This window comes from Schistocerca nitens, chromosome 2 (assembly GCF_023898315.1).
Source record: "Schistocerca nitens isolate TAMUIC-IGC-003100 chromosome 2, iqSchNite1.1, whole genome shotgun sequence".
Taxonomy (NCBI): domain Eukaryota; kingdom Metazoa; phylum Arthropoda; class Insecta; order Orthoptera; family Acrididae; genus Schistocerca; species Schistocerca nitens.
Window position 1 is genome coordinate 823,808,815 of NC_064615.1, and position 22,917 is coordinate 823,831,731.

The 22,917-nt window shown below is 39.5% G+C and overlaps 1 protein-coding gene across 1 annotated transcript in view; it reads right to left on the reverse strand.

Annotated features, from left to right (window-relative positions):
* Window positions 1-385: 385 nt before the first annotated feature.
* LOC126234655 (interleukin-1 receptor-associated kinase 4-like) overlaps window positions 386-22,917 on the reverse strand; it is a 105,368-nt gene continuing 82,836 nt past the window's right edge. Inside the window, exons 8-10 of the mRNA XM_049943387.1 lie at window positions 19,088-19,243; window positions 7,574-7,636; window positions 386-638 (exon numbers count right to left, since the gene is read on the reverse strand). Of these exons, the coding sequence (XP_049799344.1) occupies window positions 429-638; window positions 7,574-7,636; window positions 19,088-19,243 (429 nt within the window). The 3' untranslated portion in view covers window positions 386-428. The remainder of the gene's footprint in view (window positions 639-7,573; window positions 7,637-19,087; window positions 19,244-22,917) is intronic.

Genomic DNA, 22,917 nt, shown 5'->3' on the forward strand with positions numbered 1-22,917 from the left:
TGCATATGTTATGCACAGGAGTCACGTCCTCTGCAAATGGACCAATGCTGCCTGCTAAATTAAAGAAAGGGAGGAAGATTATACTTTTAAAGTATGATCATTTACAGTAATCATTAGAGACTGAGCATAAGCTTCATCTATAGAAGGACGGGGAGAGAAATGACTACGGTCATCAACTCACATGATTTAGAGAAGCTGCAAAAGATGTACAACACAGGTTGAGATCCAAACCCCACTCTTCGTTGAATTACAATTGCTGCCTGCTAATTCCTGATACAGAAAATAAATAATTCTGATCTTATTACACCTGGAGTCATATCACTGAACATGCAAGATAGCAAGCTGTACTTGGACAATTGTGAAATTTAACAGAATAATTCAGCTGCACATTTTGAAAATACAATTTAATCAATATATACTATTTGTCTCTACAAAAAACCACATTTTTCAGCAATATTCTCTAGTGTATTCACTATATAATCCATACTTGGCCTCAATCTTTTTTCTTCCAGGCATTTAATGGCAATAACATAAAGTTCTTCACATATCTTCTGTCCATTTTCTGCTGACCAACTGCCAGCCTTGGTATCAAGAAGTGGTTCAATGGATCCTTCACAAATGTCATCAACATGTGTTACCTGAAGAGAAAAAAAGTTCTTTTGGTGTAGACTGCTAAGAGAAATATCCAAGTGAATGAAAATTTACACTTTTTTTTTAATCGACTTACTACTTACTGTTATAGCATAGGAAATTACTGTGAATTTTCATTATCTTAAACTTACAAGCAATTTACATAATAACTAAGTAAAAATGACATTTCATGTATGCACTATCAAATTCATGAGTAAAGATTATTTTCTACATAAGTTATGGAAGACAGAATATCCATTTGGTATATAAATGATATAGATTTATTTTGTCACTGATAAAGTATATTTAGTAGGAAACATGAACTTCTTCGTGTGCCCTGCATTTTCTCTTTAGTGTATTATTATGTACATGATTAATGAAGTACACACAGCTCACAAGCTGTTCACTCACACCTGCCACCATTTTCAATGGTATGTTATAATTTTCATTCCCACTGTGTCAGACACATGTGGTTTAACAATTTTTGAGAACAACATTTCTGAATGTTCAAGATCAGTTTCTGTTTTTTTCCAGAGCATATATCTGACCGAAGAGACCAAAATTTCAAAAGGTAAATAGGGGATTAGGAGAGACTCTAGTTTCTGGAAGAGTTGGTCCACTTTATGCTAACTAATTAACAACAGCCGTGGTAGTATTGTAAGAGCCACTATCGATCATTGTATAAGGCACTCACGGAAGTTGAATTATTGTTTGTAATGTAAACACCACTCATGAATTAGGCCTTGACCTGTTCTGACTGGCTGACTGCTGCCTTCAAGGCAGTACAGCGTGTGACCTATGATTGTGGGACCTGGGATCAGCATGTCACCAATCATTCTATCTGTTATTGGCACTGCTGATGCTGCTGATTTTTTTATTCATGCAATTCCTGAGTATTTGTTCCATGAGGTTGAATGGATCTCTTTCCAAACTTCTCTACCTCAGAATAAATGTGAGAGGGTACCGGGAATTGAACCCGGGTCCCTCCCCACCAAACGCAGTGAAATTAACCACTGGCAGATGTGGTCAGTTGGAAATGAAGATGCAAAATTACGATACTGTAGAGCATAGCAAAAGGTTTTTTTCTCCTCTTCAGGAATAAAATGTACAAAATTAATGGTTTTTATTCTCTGAAACAGTGTGTTACAATGATACAGAAATATTTTCATGCTCACTTTGGTATGTGGAAAAATACCTTTGTTTGTTTTTTTATGTTTATGCTTTGGATTTCTTTTTTCATAATGCTACACTATGTGATCAAAAGTATCCAGACACCCTCAAAAACATATGTTATTTCGTATTAGGTGCATTGTGCTGCCACCTACTGCAGGTACTCCATATCAGTGACCTCAGTAGTCATTAGACATCTTGAGAGAGCAGAAAAGGGGCACTCTGCAGAACTCACGGACATCGAACGTAGTCAGGTGATTGGGTGTCACTTGTGTCATACACCTGTACGCGAGATTTCCACACTCCTAAACATCCCTACGTACTCTGTTTCCAATGTGATACTGAAGTGGAAACATGAAGGGACTCGTACAGCATAAAAGTGTACAAGCCGACCTCGTCTGTTGACTGACAGAGACCACCAACAGTTGAAGAGGGACGTAATGTGTAATAGGCATACATCTGTCCAGATCATCACACAGGAATTCCAAGCTGCATCAGGATCCACTGCAACTACTATGACAGTTAGGCGGGAGGTGAGAAAACTTTGATTTCATGGTTGAGCGGCTGCCCATAAGCGACGGGTTACGCCGGTAAATGCCAAATGATGCCTCACTTGGTGTAAGGAGCGCAAACTTTGGACAATTGAATTGTGGAAAAACGTTGTATGGAGTGACGAATCTTGGTACACAATGTGGCGATCCGATTGCAGGGTGTGGGTATGGTGAATGCCCAGTGAACATCATCTGTCAGCGTGTCTTGTGTCAACAGTAAAATTCGGAGGCAGTAGTGTTATGGTGTGGTCATCTTTTTCAAGGAGGGGGTTTGCATCCCATGCTGTTTTGCGTGGCACTATCACAACACAGGCCTACATTGCTGTTTCAAGCACCTTCTTGCTTCCCACTGTTGAAGAGCAATTCAGGGATGGTAACTGCATCTTTCAACACAATCGAGCACCTGTTCATAATGCATGGCCTGTGGCGGAGTGGTTACATAACAATAACATCCCTGTAATGGACTGGCCTGCACATAGTCCTGACCTGAATCCTACAGAACACCTTTAGGATGTTTTGGAATGCCGACTTTGTGTCAGGCCTCACCGACCGACGTCGATACCTCTCCTCAGTGTAGCACTCTGTGAAGAATGGGCTGCCATTCCTCAAGAAACCTTTCAGCACCTGATTGAATGTATGCCTGCGAGAGTGGAAGCTGCCATCAAGTTGGCTAAGGGTGGGCTAACACCATACTGAATTCCAGCATTATCAATAGAGGGCGCCACGAACTTTTAAGTCATTTTCAGCCAAGTGTCCAGGTACTTTTGATCACATAGTGTATATACAGAACTCCAATAGGACTGGTGATACTATTTTACAAAAAAAAGGGTTAAGAAAAATAATGTCCACATCCACATGACCCTTACCTGCATCCGCAAGTTCCATATATGCCAATTTTTGAATGTAGCCACAACAAAAAGCTCATCAATTGTCAACAAAATCCTTTTATCTCCCTAAGTTGCAAGTGGAAATGGATTTCTCGACAAGATGTGGTTCCTTATTGATATGGCGGCTAAGTAACATACAGTGAGTGTCAAGGAGCAGGCGCTCTCTAGAGCACTCTCTGCAGTAGCTCGGATATAGTGTGGTGTAGGTACTGTGAGTATGAGATCGGCAAACGTGTAGAGCATAGGTGACAGTGCTGCTGTCCATTGTCTTGGTCCATTTGGTTGTTTACAGCATGTGCCAATGCTCCAAGGTGAGCCTGATCATTTCATTATTCACAGACAGCAACAATGCTCCTTATGCTGGAAAAGCCTGTTTTAGAATAAGTGTCTATTACTGTCATACATATGAAAAGCTGAGATAACACTTAACAGATCATCATTATTTAGTCCCATAATATTTCACAAATCTGATTTTGAAGTTAAATGTTCTTGTTTGGAATGGTAAAGAATACTACAAATGTCGTAATGGAGGCGTTTTTAAATGTCAGAAAGCTTATTATATTCTAAACTTTTTTTTTTCAACAGGATCAATTAAAATGTCTTGATTTATCTTGGGTCAAATTGCTAAAACTTCAAACCACTGCAAGTTAATTGACTCAAACATGTCTAGTTTGCTTCTCACGGTGTATTCAAATTTCTTTATGACCACTTCTGCGGGCAGTTCTGATGGTCAAAAATATTTAAAATAGTTGTGACAGCTCAAGAAAAGTTTATTTATCGCTGTACATCATTCTTCTTATCATTGGTATCCCCTACAGTTATGTGCTCCAACATAGTGTACTGAGGATGTGTGCTGAGGATAAGGGTCTCTTATACTGATTATGTGCTGCTGCAGTGTTTGGACCTCTGTCAGCTGCATTGTGCTGAATAAATTTAACAACCATAATATCTTTATCAGTAAATTAATGTTGTTTTCAATTTTTTTAATCTCACTTTCGAGACCTCTGGTGCACAACACTAAGTTTCCCTTCTTCATTGTTAAGATGATATTCAGCCACTCCCACATAGCTTATTTTTCAATATGAATCACTCCATAGATCAACTATTAATGCCTCTCCTACACACCTAAAATATTCCTCACCTCTCTAGTACCAGCTTCCGCATAAGATCGGCAGTTTTCTTTAACTTTCTCAAAATGTTAGTTGGATGAGATAGCAATTCTTTGATACTCACTGCACTATACATAGCACCCACATCAATAAGGCACTGAGCTGTTTCAAGAAATCCTGGTTTAACAAATCTGAAGTCCCAGCTTACACAACATTTGTCTGCCCTATTCTAGAGTACTGCCGTGCGGTGTGGGATACGCATCAGGTGGGACTGACGGATGACATCGAAAAAGTTCAAAGAAGGGCGGCTCATTTTGTATTATCATGAAATAGGGGAGATAGCGCCATGGGCATGATATGGGAGTTGCAGTGGCTATCATTAAAAGAAAGGCGTTTTTCATTGTGACAGGATCTTCTCATGAAATTTCAATCACCAATTTTCTCCTCCGATTGCGAAAACATTCTGTTGGCACCCACCTACATAGGGAGAAATGGTCATCACGACAAAATAAGAGAAATCAGGGCTCACACAGAAAAATTTAAGTGCTCGTTTTTCTCGTGCGCTGTTCAAGATTGGAACAGTAGAGAGACAGCTTGAAGGTGGTTCACTGAACCCTCTGCCAGGCACTTAGTTGTGAATAGCAGAGGAATCACGTAGATGTAGACATGTCCAGTGAAAGGATGCACTTTTTATATGCAAAACAAGCCACTATTTCTTCAATTTTCTCATTACTATCAAGTAAATATCTTCCAAATCAACTATTTCAATTTGGCATCTCACAATAATGTGACATAACCTTGTTTCATCTTACATGAACTTATGTACATGGTGTGCATTATATTAAAGCATTATCACTAATGTTTTCTTCAATGCAATCAGTACATGATCATTCAATTACTACAAAGTGTAACTGAAGTCAGCAGAAATGTGGTAACTCGCACCTCTCAGGTACCTGGTGGCTAGATTTGTCATCCAGAACATGCTTCACAGACTGCATGAAAGATAAGTTCGTGGTAACGGGCAGTCACGAGGTGCAGCTCCCTTGGGTGCTGCTAAATTGGTCATAGGCAGAACACAAGAACGAAAACAGACTTCTGCTTTACCTGGGCCCACAGCATTCAAGTTTCCAGCACACATTATGACAGCTTGCAGTATTATTAGTAGTTGGGTAACTGTTTAAGGTTTTCATTGTAGTTTTATAGTATCAGAAGTAGTTGTATTTTAAAAACTAAGAATCAGAAATAAATAGTTAATACATAATTTATTACTAACCAAGAAAATATGATTTTTATGGCCTATTTTAGCTTTTCAGATGTTGCTGTTGTGGTCTTCAGTCCAGAGACTGGTTTGATGCAGCTCTCAATACTACTCTATACTGTGCAAGCTCTTCTTCTCCAAGTAACTACTGCAACCTGCATCCTTCTGAATCTGCTTAGTGTATTCATCTCTTGGTCTCCCTCTACGATTTTTACCCTCCACGCTGCCCTCCAATACTAAACTGGTGATCCCTTGATGCCTCAGAACATGTCCTACCAACCGATCCCTTCTAGTCAAGTTGTGTCACAAATTCCTCTTCTCTCGAATTCTATTCAGTACCTCCTCATTAGTTACATGATCTACCCATCTAATCTTCAGCATTCCTTTGTTAACACCACATTTCGAAAGCTTATACTCTCTTCTTGCCTAAACTATTGATTGTCCATGTTTCACTTCCATACAGGGCTACACTCCACACAAATACTTTCCAAAAAGACTTCCTGACACTTACATCTATACTCGATGTTAAATTTCTCTGCCATTGCTAGTCTACATTTTATATCCTGTCTACTTTTACCATCATCAGTTATTTTGCTCCCCAAACAGCAAAACTCATCTACTACTTTAAGTGTTTCATTTCCTAATCTAATTCCCTCAACATAACCTGATTTAATTTGACTACATTCCATTCCATTATCCTCATTTTTCTTTTGTTCATGTTCATCTTATATCCTCCTTTCAAGACACTGTCTATTCCGTTCAACTGCTCTTCCAGGTCCTTTGCTGTCTCTGACAGAATTACAATGTCATCGGCAAACCTCAAAGTTTTTATTTCTTCTCCATGGATTTTAATTCCTACCACAAAGATTTCTTTTATTTCCTTTACTGCTTGCTCAATATAGAATTGAACAACAGTGTGGGGGGGGGGGGGGGGTGTAGGCTACACTCACTCCCTTCCCAACCACTGCTTCCCTTTCATGCCCCTCTAGTTTCTGTGCAAATTGTAAATAGTCTTTCGCTCCCTGTATTTGACCTCTGCCACCTTCAGAATTTCAAAGAGAGTATTCCAGTCAACACTGTCAAAAGCTTTCTCTAAGTCTACAAATGCTAGAAACCTAGGTTTGGCTTTTCTTAATCTATCTTCTAAGGTAAGTCGTAGTGTCAGTATTGCCTCATGTGTTCCAGCATTTCTAAGGAATCCAAACTGATCTTCCTCAAGGTCAGCTTCTATCATTTTTTTCCATTCGTCTGTAAAGAATTTGTGTTAGCTTTTCAGATAATAGGCTGTAATTATGAAGAATAAATAAAAGAAAAACATTATAACAGATGTGCAGTGGTGATACAACATTGTTGACTGACACACAATTTTACAAAAAATGTATAATAAGACTGATACATTCCCTTAATTTTTAACTACAAAACAAATATTATTGCAGATACCCACAGATAACCCACTGATATCCACAACACATGCTTTTATCTGAAAGGTAACAGTTTGAATTACTGTGAATATCTGCATCCGAGCAGACCTCTAGCCACAGGAAACTTACTTGTATGAATAAATTACTGTAGTATGTAATTTCAGGTGTCAAGTTTTGGCACTGACGATTTCCCAAAGCTTACAACATCTACACAAGTGTTGATGAAATAATGGGTGGTTTGATAGATGACTCCTTACTTCATTATTAAAGTTGTGGAATACCCCCCTCACTGAATGACTAATCTCTTTGCCGTTATAATTTCAAAGTAAGATTATTTGCATTTATTATCCTCCCTACACTGGCTGGTTGTTCCTGACCTGCTAACATATATACAAGGTCTCTGTCTCTGTCTCTCTCTCTCTCTCTCTCTCTCTCTCTCTCTCACACACACACACACACACACACACACACACACACACACATTTTTATGGAAGTTTGAGGTTCTAAATATGAAGGAAAAAGGACTAACAAACATAGTAAGTCTTACCAAGTCACAACCTTCTCTGTTTTCATCATAGGGTGACAGGCTTGTCAGAAGTTCCAGTATCACCTATAACAACAACAACAAAATTATACATATAAATTAAAAAAGTGTCACTAATCTAAAATGCTTTATTGGTGTGAAATCCCCACTTAATTGTTACTCAACTGTGACACTCACTTGTTGAAAGTATTTTGAAATTATCAAATACAAATGGAATTGTCCCAGCACATCCTCTATTCCCACCCCTGTTAGTCTCCATCCTTTGAAATTCCTTTCCTACTACCCTGTTTCATTACAGAACTTGTCACACCCACAGCTTCTGCTTTGTCGTTATGTTCCTCTTCCCACCCTGGCTTTCACCTTCTTTTTTCAAACTGCTTTTGTGCTTCCACTTTTTAACTGTAATAAATTCACTCTCTCTTTCAAGGCAATATTAGACTGTATAAGATCTTTTTTTAGAAAACACACACATTCGACACTCTCCCACCTACTAATGGTAGTGGTCCATGTTTTGTCACTGCATTTGAGAGCCATATTTATTCTCCTCTCTTGCTCTCACTTTAAACCATGTCATGCCACATCCCTTTTTTTCTGACTGGATGACCACACACAAATAAAACCTAATTGAGACTGATTAGATAAGAATCTACATTATAACTGAAGATTCATCATACCAAACAATGGAAACTCCAGGTGGGAATATCAACAATGTAGGAAAAGACAGATTGCTTCTTACCATAAACAAGACACACAGCAGACAGGCACAATTAAAAGACACTTACACAAAGCTTTTGGCCTCAGCCTTCATGCACACAAGCAAGGACACACACACACACACACACACACACACACACACACACACACAACTGCCAACTCCAGCAGCTCAGGCCAGAATGCATCTATCACATGGGATGGAAGCAACAGTCAGTTGGGGCAGAGAACAGAAAGGGTAGTAGTGAATCAGTGGGGGGAGAGAGGAACACTGTCTGGTAGAGTGGGCAGGGGCTAGAATTCCAACAGGTGCAGCAACTGGAGGCTGTGGGGCAGGGAGGTGAGGAAAAGAGAAGCGAAAAAGGGGAGGAGAGGGGAAAGATGGGTGGGTGAGTTGGCAGAGGTTGGCAAACAAAAAGGGTGGGAGGTAAGAATGGGGAGGAGAAGATAGGACAGAGGGGTTGGAAACTGTTGGGAGGAGGGTGTGAGGACACTATGTTACTGTATGTTGAGGCAGGGATAATTACAGGAGCAGAAAATGCGTTGTAAGGATAACTTCTATCTGTGCAGTTCAGAAAAGCTGTTTGTGGAGGGGAGGATTTAGATGGCACAGGGTGTGAAGCAGCCATTGAAATGAAGCATTTTATGTTCAGCTGCATGCTGTGCAACAGCATGGTCCAGTTTGCTCATGGTCACCATTTGGCAGTGGCCATTCATCCAGGTGGATAGCTGGCTGGTAGTAATAACAATACAAAAAGCTGGGCAGTGATTACTCAACTTTTTATTCTGGCATGCCTACCGAGCAGCTATCCACCAGGATGAATGGCCACTGCCAAATTTTGGCCAAGAGCAAAGTGGATCACCCTGTTGCACAACATGCAACTGAATATAACATGCGTAATTTAATGGTCTGCTCTCTTTTTTCCCTTCCTTCCCTCCCCCACAGCCTCCCGATGTTGCACCAGGTAGCTTTGTCTGCCACCTCTAGTCCCTGCATGCTCGACCATGCAACATTGTTTCTCCTTCTCCCACCTGTACCTTGCTATCCCTCTCCCTTTCCCACTCCACTATGTGTCGTTGCTCCCGTTCCACGTGTTTCAGTTTCAAACTGGCCAGAGCAGCCAGAGAGAGCAGTCATTTGTGTGAAGTGTGCTTGCTTGAATGAATGCATGCATGTTTCCCTTTTCTGATGAAGGCTTTGGCCAAAAGCTTAATGTGTAACAATCTTTTCCTTATGTCTGTGTGCAAAGGAACGTGTCATCTTTATGATGAATAGCAATCTATCCTTTCCATACTATTGATTTTATTCCACATCCTGTTCTTTCGGACAAATCAGACATGGCCGAAAGAACAGACACCACACATTCATACCACTGATTTGCCTTCAGGGGCCATGAATCCACAACCTTCACAGTGGATGCATAGTTATTTTCATTCTCCTGTGAAAATATTAAAGTAGGGAGCATGGAGGACATGGATTGGGGCTGATGATAGGTGGCACTCGGTGGGAATGTGGGTCAGCCAGGAGGTGTACTGAGACAGTCTACGCAATTGCGATAAACATTGTGTCTGGAGGGCATAGTGGTAAATGCATTTTCTCAGTACGCAAGAGATCCTGGGTACGAGTCGCCGCTGATTCCGCATAAATCCTCGATGCAGCTGACATCAATCATTCCTTCCCTTTGTTTTCTTTCTCTCCCCATACACCTTCAATTTACATAATATGTTACTTATTTGTTTAGCTTCCCTTTTTTGCTTTATTTTTCATTTGATATCTTTTTACTTATTATCTTTTTAGTCTCTTCACCGAATTTTTCACATTGTGCATACTGCTATTTTTCTTTTGTTTGCCACACCACCTTCGTCATCTTCCAGATTGCATACATTGGCATGTAGGCTCTCACAGCAAGCACGATCCTCAATAAGGTCTTCACTTTATTTTCTAAGTCCTACAAACCTCAACATCAGAGATTTGTTGTTGCCATCAACACACTAATCATCCACATACTTCATTCAGTTGTAAGAAATGTGCAAAAAATCTTTATTGGCCTTTTACGGTATGCCCTGATTTCAATCTGCTCCCTAATTTATGATATTTATGAGTACAAAGGAACATTTCTTGACCTAGTGCAGATATGACGCTGACATCAATGAAATTTTGGTTTTATGTTGGTACAATATTGTGTAATAACCTACGTGAAATGTCAACTTATGCAGAATAATTTTGTTTATACAGTTTTTTAAAAAATAACTCAGTTGTTTGGAATTCTGTTTTCAACAGATTATTGGCTTTTGATAGTTTTATCAGATAGTTTTATCATCAATGAATATTTATCCAAATGTGGTTAAGTTTTATATTTTGTCAGCTCATTCATTGTCAACAGTTCTTGAGTGGTTACATACAAACATGCTGTACTTCTCTAATATATGATACACCAGTATCCCAACTGTTAGTCTTTAAAGAATCGAACTCCCATTTACAACACAGTTTCAAACATCTGATTACTTTACAAATAAGTTAATACATTAACTAACTGGTGTTACAGATGGAAAACCTTGGCATGATGCTGAAGTTCTATCACACAAGCAACAAACATTTAGTTAGTGACTAGCCATTTTCCTTCTGAGGCTGTAAGAGAGGAAAACTTTAGAAAATATTTGAAATTATGTTTAAAGTTTGTTAGAAATCATTAAGTTCTCTCATTATCAAACACTGGATGAGTATAGGCAGGGTAATTTGCACCCTATTTCAAGAAAAGCTGGTTTTTCATGCATTTCAATGTTTATGGTGTCATATCTCTGAACTATGTGTCACATAATGATATAATGTTGCAGGTACATTCACTGCACACAGTGTCCAAATATATTGTCTGCAAATGCTTTGTGAATAGAGTTAGCAGTAAAGAAGTACAATATGGGAGTCAAATGAAAATTTTAAAACCGTAATTAACAACCCCAATACCGGTTCAAAATGCCCCACTTGCAACATGCATCAAGGAAGAACAGTGTTTTGTCATACATTTTCTGAGCATTGGAGGTATGAACCTATTGAAATCCATCAACAAGTGAAGGTTCAGTATGGTGATGCATGCCTATCACTGCAGCAAGTGTGCGAGTGGAGTAGAAAGTTCGGAAATGGCGGGACTTTGTGACAGATGCACAGTGCCCGGGTCAGGCACAATGGGTTGTGACACCACAGTCTACTGCATTGTGATGGAAAATCGGCCACATGAAGATAGATAAAATAGACACAAATCTGGACATTAGCCATGGCTCAGAACATCACATTATTCATGAAATGCTTAAAGTTTCACAAAGTGTCTGCAAGAAGCATCTCACAGTAGCTCACTTCAAAGCTGAAAAAGCGATGTGTTGATGTCTGTGAAGAACTTTTGTGGCACTCTGAAGCAGAAGGTGATGGTTCCTTTATGAGAATCATTACAGACGATGAAACCTGGGTACACTACCACCAACCGAAAACAGAGAGAGCAAATAAGGAATACCGCCATTCCTCATCACCAAAACTTCCGGACGCAGCCATCTGCTGACACTCTCTTGGGATGAATGAGATGTTGTCTTGGAACACTACACAACTAGGGGAAACAGTGTTCGCCAGTGAATCACACTCCAATACGTTTAAAAAAAAAATCAGCTTTAGCCTGCAATGAGACCAAAGCAATATGGGCTTGTGGACTTCTGATTGCAGGTGTCACTTTGCAACATGACAATGACCGGCCTCATACTGTCTGCGCAACACATGCAATCACCTATGACCTACCCTCTGATACTTGGCCACTTCCACCATACTCACTAGACATTACACTAAGTTATTACCACATGTTTGGACCACTCAAAAGGTAATGGGAGGAAAGAAATTTTGTTCTGACAAAGAGATGCAGCAGGTGGTGCACAAGTGGCTGTGCATATGGCCAAAAGAATTTTTGTTTTCCTTTCTTTTTTTCCTTTAACCACTGAGTCGTTGACAGCACACAAAACAAGAATAAAAGCCAGTTGTCTACTTTAGTCAAAATTATTTACATTCTACCACAACTTACCATCATATCTAAAAGGTAACTGTTGAGAAATATTCCACCTTGCCTTCCCACTGTCTACTATCTACTTTCTCTTGGTTACTTAAAAATATTTCTAGTTTTGCTTCATTACTATTGGTCAAATAAAATATTGTGAAAATCTGTGGCTACTGTGGATTTTAAATTTTTCTTGATTTTTAATTATTTTTCTTATTACTTTTGTTTGGCATTATAGCTCTTCTTATTTGTTCTTGTCCATGTTTGGAGTAATTCAAGATGAGGCAGATTAACATACTAACTGAGAATGATCGTGGAAAAAAAAAAAAAAAAAAAAAAAAAAAAAAAATTGTTACTGGTAATAAGTGTAAAGTGTATGTAAAAGGAGCTGTAAAAGACATTTGGTGCACCACGTGTAGTTTTCAGTTCCATGAGAAGTGATCAGAGGTGTCTATAAAATTTATAACAAATGATTTCTTGTTGTCTTGTCAGGAGTGCACTACAAGAACATGCAAATGAGAAACTAAAAAGGTTTTGAAGGACAAAGACAAGTTAACAAAAAGATTGCAAAATGAAGTAGACATCTTAAAAAATATGTACAATGCTCCGAGTGAAAAATGTGCAAATTTAGAGAAGCAACTGCCTAAATGTTGTGCAAAACAAAACTAAAAGTGTTCTTGGGCTCTAAAACAAATGCAGAGAAATGAACAATGATAAAAGTGCTTTTCCTGCACTAGAAGTTAAAAAATAATGAAAACATGACATATGAACAGTACCATAACAGATACTACAAATATCTCTACAAAAAATTACAGACGTACAAAAAGTGTAAATAAAAATTAACTATGCACTGGGAAGAAGAAAGAAACAAAAATCAATGTACATGGAGGCAACCAAATGAAAAGACACTCTCAAGAACTTAGAAGCATTAGTAAAACACTGGCAGTGACAGGCGTGATTAAGCCGGGTACTGATTTCAAAGAAGCGATGAGAAAAATTGTGAAAAATGACTATATTACACAGGACAATGTAATGACTTGTGCTAGAGCAAATGACATATGCAAAAATAGAACAGAGGACCGTTATTTGGCTGTAAGGGGACAACAGTACTGCCTTAGTACTGCATGGCAGCTGGCATGTGTGCTCGCAGCATCCACTGGACATGTAGTATCGAGGCAAACATTGTGCAGGAGGCTTCGGCAGTGGACTTATTGTAGGAGACCTACTGTATGTGTAACTCTGACGCGTATTCACAGAAGGGAACATCTAGAGTGGAGTCATTAACCTGGGTGGCCAAACAATGGGACAATGTTGCTTTCACAGATGAGTCCCAGTTTAGTCTGGAAAGTGGTTCTCAAGGGATTCACATCCAGAGGGAATGTGAAACACAATTTCAGGACACAAACATCACTCAGACCCCTCTTCAATTTCAAGTATCTGGGCTTGACAGTTACGCATCTAAATGATACCTCCTTTGAAATTAAGCAGAGATTAATATTGGCCAACAGAGCCTTTTTTGCCCTAACAAGACTTCTATCCTCAAGGCTCCTGACTCGTACCACGAAGTTAATTATGTATAAATCACTTATACGACCTTACGTATGCCTCTAAAATCTGGACATTAACAACTGTTGTTGTTGTTGTTGTTGTTGTGGTCTTCAGTCCTGAGACTGGTTTGATGCAGCTCTCCATGCTACTCTATCCTGTGCAAGCTTCTTCATCTCCCAGTACCTACTGCAACCTACATCCTTCTGAATCTGCTTAGTGTATTGATCTCTTGGTCTCCCTCTACGATTTTTACCCTCCACGCTGCCCTCCAATGCTAAATTTGTGATCCCTTGATGCCTCAAAACATGTCCTACCAACCGATCCCTTCTTCTAGTCAAGTTGTGCCACAAACTTCTCTTCTCCCCAATTCTATTCAATACCTCCTCATTAGTTACGTGATCTACCCAACTTATCTTCAGCATTCTTCTGTAGCACCATATTTCGAAAGCTTCTATTCTCTTCTTGTCCAAACTGGTTATCGTCCATGTTTCACTTCCATACATGGCTACACTCCATACAAATACTTTCAGAAACGACTTCCTGATACTTAAATCTATACTCGATGTTGACAAATTTCTCTTCTTCAGAAACGATTTCCTTGCCATTGCCAGTCTACATTTTATATCCTCTCTACTTCGACCATCATCAGTTATTTTACTCCCTAAATAGCAAAACTCCTTTACTACTTTAAGTGTCTCATTTCCTAATCTAATCCCCTCAGCATCACCCGATTTAATTTGACTACATTCCATTATCCTCGTTTTGCTTTTGTTGATGTTCATCTTATATCCTCCTTTCAAGACACTGTCCATTCCGTTCAACTGCTCTTCCAAGTCCTTTGCTGTCTCCGACAGAATTACAATGTCATCGGCGAACCTCAAAGTTTTTACTTCTTCTCCATGAATTTTAATACCTACTCCGTATTTTCCTTTTGTTTCCTTTACTGCTTGCTCAATATACAGATTGAATAACATCGGGGAGAGGCTACAACCCTGTCTCACTCCTTTCCCAACCACTGCTTCCCTTTCATGCCCCTCGACTCTTAAAACTGCCATCTGGTTTCTGTACAAATTGTAAATAGCCTTTTGCTCCCTGTATTTTACCCCTGCCACCTTTAGAATTTGAAAGAGAGTATTCCAGTTAACGTTGTCAAAAGCTTTCTCTAAGTCTACAAATGCTAGAAACGTAGGTTTGCCTTTTCTTAATCTTTCTTCTAAGATAAGTCGTAAGGTTAGTATTGCCTCACGTGTTCCAACATTTCTATGGAATCCAAACTGATCTTCCCCGAGGTCCGCTTCTACCAGTTTTTCCATTCGTCTGTAAAGAATTCGCGTTAGTATTTTGCAGCTGTGACTTACTAAACTGATAGTTCGGTAATTTTCACATCTGTCAACACCTGCTTTCTTTTGGATTGGAACAACTAAAGATATTGAAACACTGGATGCATTTGAAAGAAAGGTACTTAGACGAATTATTGGCCCAATCTGTGAAAGAGGAAGATGGAGGAGGAGAGACAACCATGAGATGTATACCATATACAAAGACCAACCCATCAGAAGGATAGTGAAATCATCCAGACTGAGGTGGGCAGGACATGTGACTCGCATGAATAATACAGAAGTATCAAAAAGAATATTACAAGGAAAGCCAGGAGGGCAGAGAGAATGTGGTCGACCAAGAGTCAGATGGGAAGATGGAGTAACTGAAGATCTTAGGAAGATGGGCTATAGAAACTGAAGAGTATTGGCAAAGTACCGAGAGACATGGAAGGAAATTGTAGAAGAGCCCAAGGCTCATCATGAGCTGTAGAGCCAAGAAAGAAGAAGATTTCAAATTCTAAATGTATAGACTGCTGTTGGTTCTTGAATTATATAATTAAAAAGACAAAACACTCAATCTCTAAACCATTAGCTTTTATCTTTAATAAATGTGTAGAATTTGGAGTATTTCCAGAATCGCTCAAGATATCAAAAGTTATCCTACTTTTTAAAAAATGGGACAAACAATTTCCCCAAAACTACACAGCAGTCACAACTATGCCAATATTTTGAAAGATATTTGAGGCACTGCTACACACAAATAAGCAGCTATAGTGGAACCTCGGATAGCCTGCATAATTTGTTCCAGAATCTTACTCGTAGTGTGAGACACTCGTTAAGCGAAACAATTTATCCCACATAAATTAATGTAAAATACGATAATCTTGTTCATGCCATTTGTTCAAAGAAAATCGTACATACAGTAGTACGTACTTTATTATTCGTGATACATAACTAATTATTTTTTACTAGGAAGCTATCTATAGTCATTTGTTTCTGCCGACAACACATGGTGAAAATGCGACACAGCATTATCATCAAATAAATTGTAACGTGCGTAGTCACTACTTTATTTGGGTGATGATTTTCAATGTACAATGCAACTGATTCGCATACTTTCAGCATTTCTCTTATTGTGGCAGAAGATTGCTGCTTTGCTGTTACCACTACCACCACCTCCTCCTCCTCCTCCTCCTCCTTCTCCTCTGAAGAACTCCTCTCTACAACTTCCTGCAGTGAAACACATTGTAGCTCCGTAAGTTCTTCAGTGGTCATTTCTTGGTTGTGATCTTCCACAAGCTCATCAGTATCTTGCCAAAGACACAATCTCATTGACTACAGGCTCCATAGGTACCGACTGAAGCGCCTCTGAGTCACCTTTGACAACACACTCTGGCCAAAGCTCCTTGCACGAAAACGTTAGGGTTCTCTTGGTAGTCCCTTCCCACACCTTTTCGATCATCTTGATGCAGGCTATGATGTTGAAGTCATTTCCCAAACTCTCTGAGAGTGAGATTGGTAGCTTCAGTCAACTCAAAGCAATGCTCGAAGAGTGCTTTAGTGTAGAGCTTGTTAAAGTTAGAAACAATCTGCTAGTCCATAGGCTGGAGTAACGGAGTGATGTTGGGAGGCAGAAATTGGATCGTGATAAACTGAAAGTGTTCAAGGAGGTGGTCTTGTTGGCCTGGAGAATGGGCAGGAGCATTGTCCATAACAAGCAAAACAAGGAAGGGCAGATTCATCTCAAGCAAATATTTTTTCACTGAAGTACCAAACACTCATTGATCCAATCACAAAAAAGATCACAAGTCACCCAAGACCTGTTGTTGGACCTCCACAAAACATTTAACCTGCTGTTCTGGAATTTACATTTCTTGAAGGCTCGTGGAGTTTCTGTATGATAACCAAGCAGTGGTTTAATTTTCAAATCACTGCATATATTGGTACAGAATAGTAGTGTGAGATGGTCTTTCGTTGACTTGTGACCAGGCAATGCATTCTCCTCTGCTGTTATAAAGGTATGCTTCAGCATCTTTTTCCAGAACAGTCCCATCTTGTCACACTTAAAAAAACTGTTGTGGCAAGTAGTCCTCAGAATCTACAGGCATCTTGAAGTTGCCGCTGAGTTCTCTGCTACCTTTGTGTTGGAGATGGCTGCTTTGCTGTGCCTCACAATGCTGTGGATGCCAGTAATTCTCTTAAACTTCTTGATCCACGCACATCCCTTAAACACTTCTTCAACCACTGATGAACATCATGTCTTCTTAATGAGGTTGGCAAAAATCATTCTCACATTCCTGTAAATGATGTTCTCATTAATAGTATTGCCCTGCAATTGCTTTTCATTTTTCCATATAAGGAGCAACCTTACGACATCGTTCACAAATGAAACCGTTGTTTAAATACTCTTGTCACTCCCTTTGAAGCATCTATTTCCTTAATCTCTTCCTCGTTCTTGAAGATAGTGCAAATAGTTGAGGCAGACCAATTGTCTGACACTCTCACCACATTTGTGTTTTTCAATGATTTTACATTTCATTTCAAAGGTCATTTTCTTTCTCTTGGTATTGCTGCTGTTAGGTGGCCAAAGCAAAGCATTTGATTGCATTCCTGTTGACATATTAATAAGGAAGATGGAGTTTTGTAGAGTGTGTGGGAGCACATTAACTATGATGTATTTTTATTTAATCAACAGAAAACAGTTCGTCTCGGTCAGAAACGTAAATTCCTCCTTAAAGGAAATCAGCACAGGTGTTCCACAAAGGTCTATTCTCAGACCCTTCTTCTTCATTGCAGCAATCAATGTTTTGCCTAATAACATAGCTCATTCTGTCTTATGTTATGCAGCTAATATAACACTACTTACCACACATTGGAGAATCTCAGATCTGAATAGGATAACAAAGGAAAATCTTGATACACCTTTGGACTGGTTTGGGGCTAATTAACTCCTGTGTAATCTTGATAAAATCCAACGACTCCTAATGGGAATGTCCAATGAAACAGAAAATAAGTCAGTAAAATTTTTAAGTTTTACATTGACTCCAAACTCCACTGGGAGGAACATACCAATCATATATGTGAAAAAATCTCGGGTGTCATACCTGACTTTGAAGCTAAGGGATTTAGTGAGCTTGGATTTCTTAGGGTGACATATTTTGGACTATTCGTCACATATGTCATATATTCTCATTGTATGGTGACACTCCCATCACATTGAGACTGTTTTTAAAAATACAGAGGAAAGTCCTACGTATGATATGTAAAACAGGACACATGGAGCACTGTCACCATCCTTTTTCCAGGCTCAGAATACCCACAATTATACACTTATATGTACAAGTGTCTGTGCTTGTATGTTAAAAATAATATTTCAGAATCTTCTGCTAGATGAGAAACTCATGAACACAGCATAAGTGCTAAGGATAATTCAGATACCAAGGCACAAGTTAGCAATTACTGGAAATTCTTACAAAGTGAACCCACTCAAAATTTTCAACAACTTACCAATCTATGTTTGATCTATGGACCTAAAAATTTTTAAAATTAAATGGTGCATGTGGCTTTCAGATCACCCATTTTACAATATTAAAGATTTTTTTGAGGTGCCTGAGGAGGATATTAGTGTAACAAATTTTCCTATAGTCTACTGCATCATTATGCTTCTGTCTTTTGTACAATTAAGTACTTTATATTCCAATTATTATTGCACAGTGTTCGTACCATACTACATCACAGTATAACTTATGGTCACTAGCTATTAGAGATCTTCCTGTAGCTTAATATGTACACTACAGTTAACGGATATTATTTTATTACTGCCTACCCATATGTATTACTATATTCCTGCATTATACAATAACAACAAAGCCTATTTCACTGTAAAATGAGAAATCAAATGAGGAACTTACCACACCAAAACTGAAGGCATCTAATTTGACTGACACATCTCCTCTAAAAGCTTCCGGTGCCATATATGCTGATGTGCCAAATACTGTACTTGTCAGAAGAGCGCTCTGAGTCTGTTGTGAACCTGCACCCAGATGGACAAGTCCAAAATCACCCAACTGTCAACAAACAAAAAAATATTTTAAATTTCTTAAGCATCATGACAACTATGGTGTGCTGAAGAAATTAAAGTAACACAGCAAAGCACATTTGAGTTCTGATAACAATAATTGAAATTCCTTCATGGATTAAGATGTAAAATAACGGAAAGGCAATCAATCACCTATAGTGAACTTATTTGTGCCACTCAGACACACATAAGGAAACAGTATTCACACAATTTTTTTAACTCTTTGTCCTTTTATGTTTTCTGTTACACATGTGTATGCACCACACACTTCAGTCTGCTATAGGTGAATGGTTGCCTTTTCCTTATTTTACATCCAAATTCTGATATGGAATTGATACTAAACATGCTGCAGAAATTCATCAGTGCAAGTATACAACAGAGAACCCAGTAACACATGGAAAAAATAGTTTAAGAAAAACAAATGTGATGATATGAAGCACAAGTTCAGAGAACTAATTTTTTGAAATCAACAGAATTTTGTTAATTTCTGAAGTTATTTATTTCCATTACTATTTAGCTTTGTACAAAAAAACTAAAATAGACTCTAATCCTCATTTCTCCATAAAAAGGTCAATTCCTTTGGAAGGGAAAGAATTAAACCCATACGATTTGCTCAAAAATGCAAATGCACATCTTCTATCTGAACATATCCATAGTGAAAACAAATATGATGTGAAACTTCCTGGCAGATTAAAACTGTGTGCCTGACCGAGACTCGAACTCAGGACCTTTGCCTTTCGCGGGCAAGTGCTCTACCAACTGAGCTACCGAAGCACGACTCACGCCCGGTACTCACAGCTTTACTTCTGCCAGTACCTCGCCTCCTACCTTCCAAACTTTACAGAAGCTCTCCTGTGAACCATGCAGAACTAGCACTCCTGAAAGAAAGGATATTGCGGAGACATGGCTTAGCCATGTCTCCGCAATATCCTTTCTTTCAGGAGTGCTAGTTCTGCATGGTTCGTAGGAGAGCTTCTGTAAAGTTTGGAAGGTAGGAGGCGAGGTACTGGCAGAAGTAAAGCTGTGAGTACCGGGTGTGAGTCGTGCTTCGGTAGCTCAGTTGGTAGAGCACTTGCCCGCGAAAGGCAAAGGTCCCGAGTTCGAGTCTCGGTCGGGCACACAGTTTTAATCTGCCAGGAAGTTTCATGTCAGCGCACACTCCGCTGCAGAGTGAAAATCTCATTCTAAAGATGATGTGACTTACCAAACGAAAGCGCTGGCAGGTCTATACACACACAAACGAACACAAACATACACACAAAATTCTAGCTTTCGCAACCAACGGTTGCTTCATCAGGAAAGAGGGAAGGAGAGGGAAAGACAAAAGGATGTGGGTTTTAAGGGAGAGGGTAAGGAGTCATTCCAAACCCGGGAGCGGAAAGACTTACCTTAGGGGGGAAAAAGGACAGGTATACACTCGCGCACACACACACACACACACACACACATCCATCCACACATATACAGACACAAGCAGACATATTCAAAAACAAAGAGTTTGGGCAGAGACGTCAGTCGAGGCGGAAGTGCAGAGGGAAAGATGTTGTTGAATGACAGGTGTGGTATGAGTGGCGGCAACTTGAAATTAGCGGAGATTGAGGCCTGGTGGGTAACGGGAAGAGAGGATATATTGAAGAGCAAGTTCCCATCTCCGGAGTTCGGATAGGTTGGTGTTAGTGGGAAGTATCCAGATAACCCGGACGGTGTAACACTGTGCCAAGATGTGCTGGCCGTGTACCAAGGCATGTTTAGCCACAGGGTGATCCTCATTACCAACAAACACTGTCTGCCTGTGTCCATTCATGCGAATGGACAGTTTGTTGCTGGTCATTCCCACATAGATTGCATCACAGTGTAGGCAGGTCAGTTGGTAAATCACGTGGGTGCTTCCACACGTGGCTCTGCCTTTGATCGTGTACCCTCTCCTTCCCTCTTTCCTGATGAAGCAACTGTTGGTTGCGAAAGCCAGAATTTTGTGTGTATGTTTGTGTTTGTTTGTGTGTCTATAGACCTGCCAGCGCTTTCGTTTGGTAAGTCACATCATCTTTGTTTTTACACATATTTTTCCCATGTGGAATGTTTCCCTCTATTATATTCATATACATAGTGAAACAGACTAGAATTTGGAGCATGCAGGTTCAATTCAGAGCACCCCTTGAGATTTGTGAGAGTGTAGAAGGTTGGAACACATGTACTTTAGGTCTTGTGTGGCCAACTTTAAAAGGACATGAATACAGAAACAACAGCACTATGATTAATATATGAAAATAACATGCTGAACACGTGCAACCCTAAATAGGATGCTAAGAGACTGCATCATTATTCAGAGCAGGACATCTGAAATGTGGATAAGCTGACAAGACAAAAAATTTATACAAAAAAGAGCTTAAAAATGAACGGTAATTGAGACGGACAAAAAACCTGGGGTAAATGCATATAGCTGAAGCTTGAGGGGGGAAGGGGATGAGCAATCTAAAGACAATGTAAAGTACTTCAAAAATGGGAGAGGGGAGGGGGCATGAAAAGAAACCCACTGAAGGCTGGAATGTACTTACATGTTCACATTTCCTGACTACTACAATTCTTCGAACTCTCATTCTTTTGTAACATCTTTATTATAATTCCCACATGCTTACTCAGCCCTTTATTCACAGATTTCCTCTTGTTGTTCCCACTCACTTCCCACTTCTTCATTAGCACTTTCACTACATCTCATGTTCTAACTTTTTTTCATCCACACTCTAGTAAAATTTCTACTCACATCTAGCAGAAAGGGAATGACAGCTAAGACAGTTATTAAATTCTTTCAGTTTGTGGAATTTTGTACTGGGACCACAGCAGAACATGACTGATTTATGACACAGCTAGTAGAGGGCACATATTGAGTATCAAGGCTGATTCACTATCAGTTGTAAGATAGCTGGACTGGCATAAATATAGTGAGTAGAGTTTTGATATATTCATGTTGATTTGTGTGGCTTTGGCACACACAGTTCAGTAACAGCAGGGCAAAAGTGTATAATGAACAGCTATGTGGTCAGCCAAGGACATCCATGGCAGATGACAATGCCTGTCATATCTTTTTCAGGATGATTATGACATTCAACTGGTGCCTTAAAGATCTCCAAGGACAGTGCACACAACACCAGTCAGGACAAATTCCATTACAGACACATATGATCATAACCAATTCCCACGAGAGCACATCCATTTCATGAGGAAGAAGTATTGTTCATGCTCCATGTCACTGCAATGGATAAAAGAAGGACAATGCAAACCAGGCATGCACAGTATGGAAACATACACGGGCCATTTTTTTTTCCAACCTCCGATCGTTTAGTATAGAAGATACATGACCGGCAGAAAGTGGACGTGCGCTGTAGGGTACCGCGCAACTCTCACACTACCCATTCCGCCATTGCTGACCTCAAGGCATCAGTCTGTGTTGCACTACAGCCACGTAAACATGGCTGCCTTCATTGTTGCCTCCACCAAGTGTGAATTACCAAGTGTAATTCAGTTTCTGTAAGCATAAGAGAATAGTGCAGCAGAAATTCATCGGAGAATGAGCTGAGTGTACGGTGATAACTTTATGACTGATGGTGTTGTACGTGAATGGTGCCGAAAGTTTTAAGATGGACAAAATGCCATGCATGATGAAGG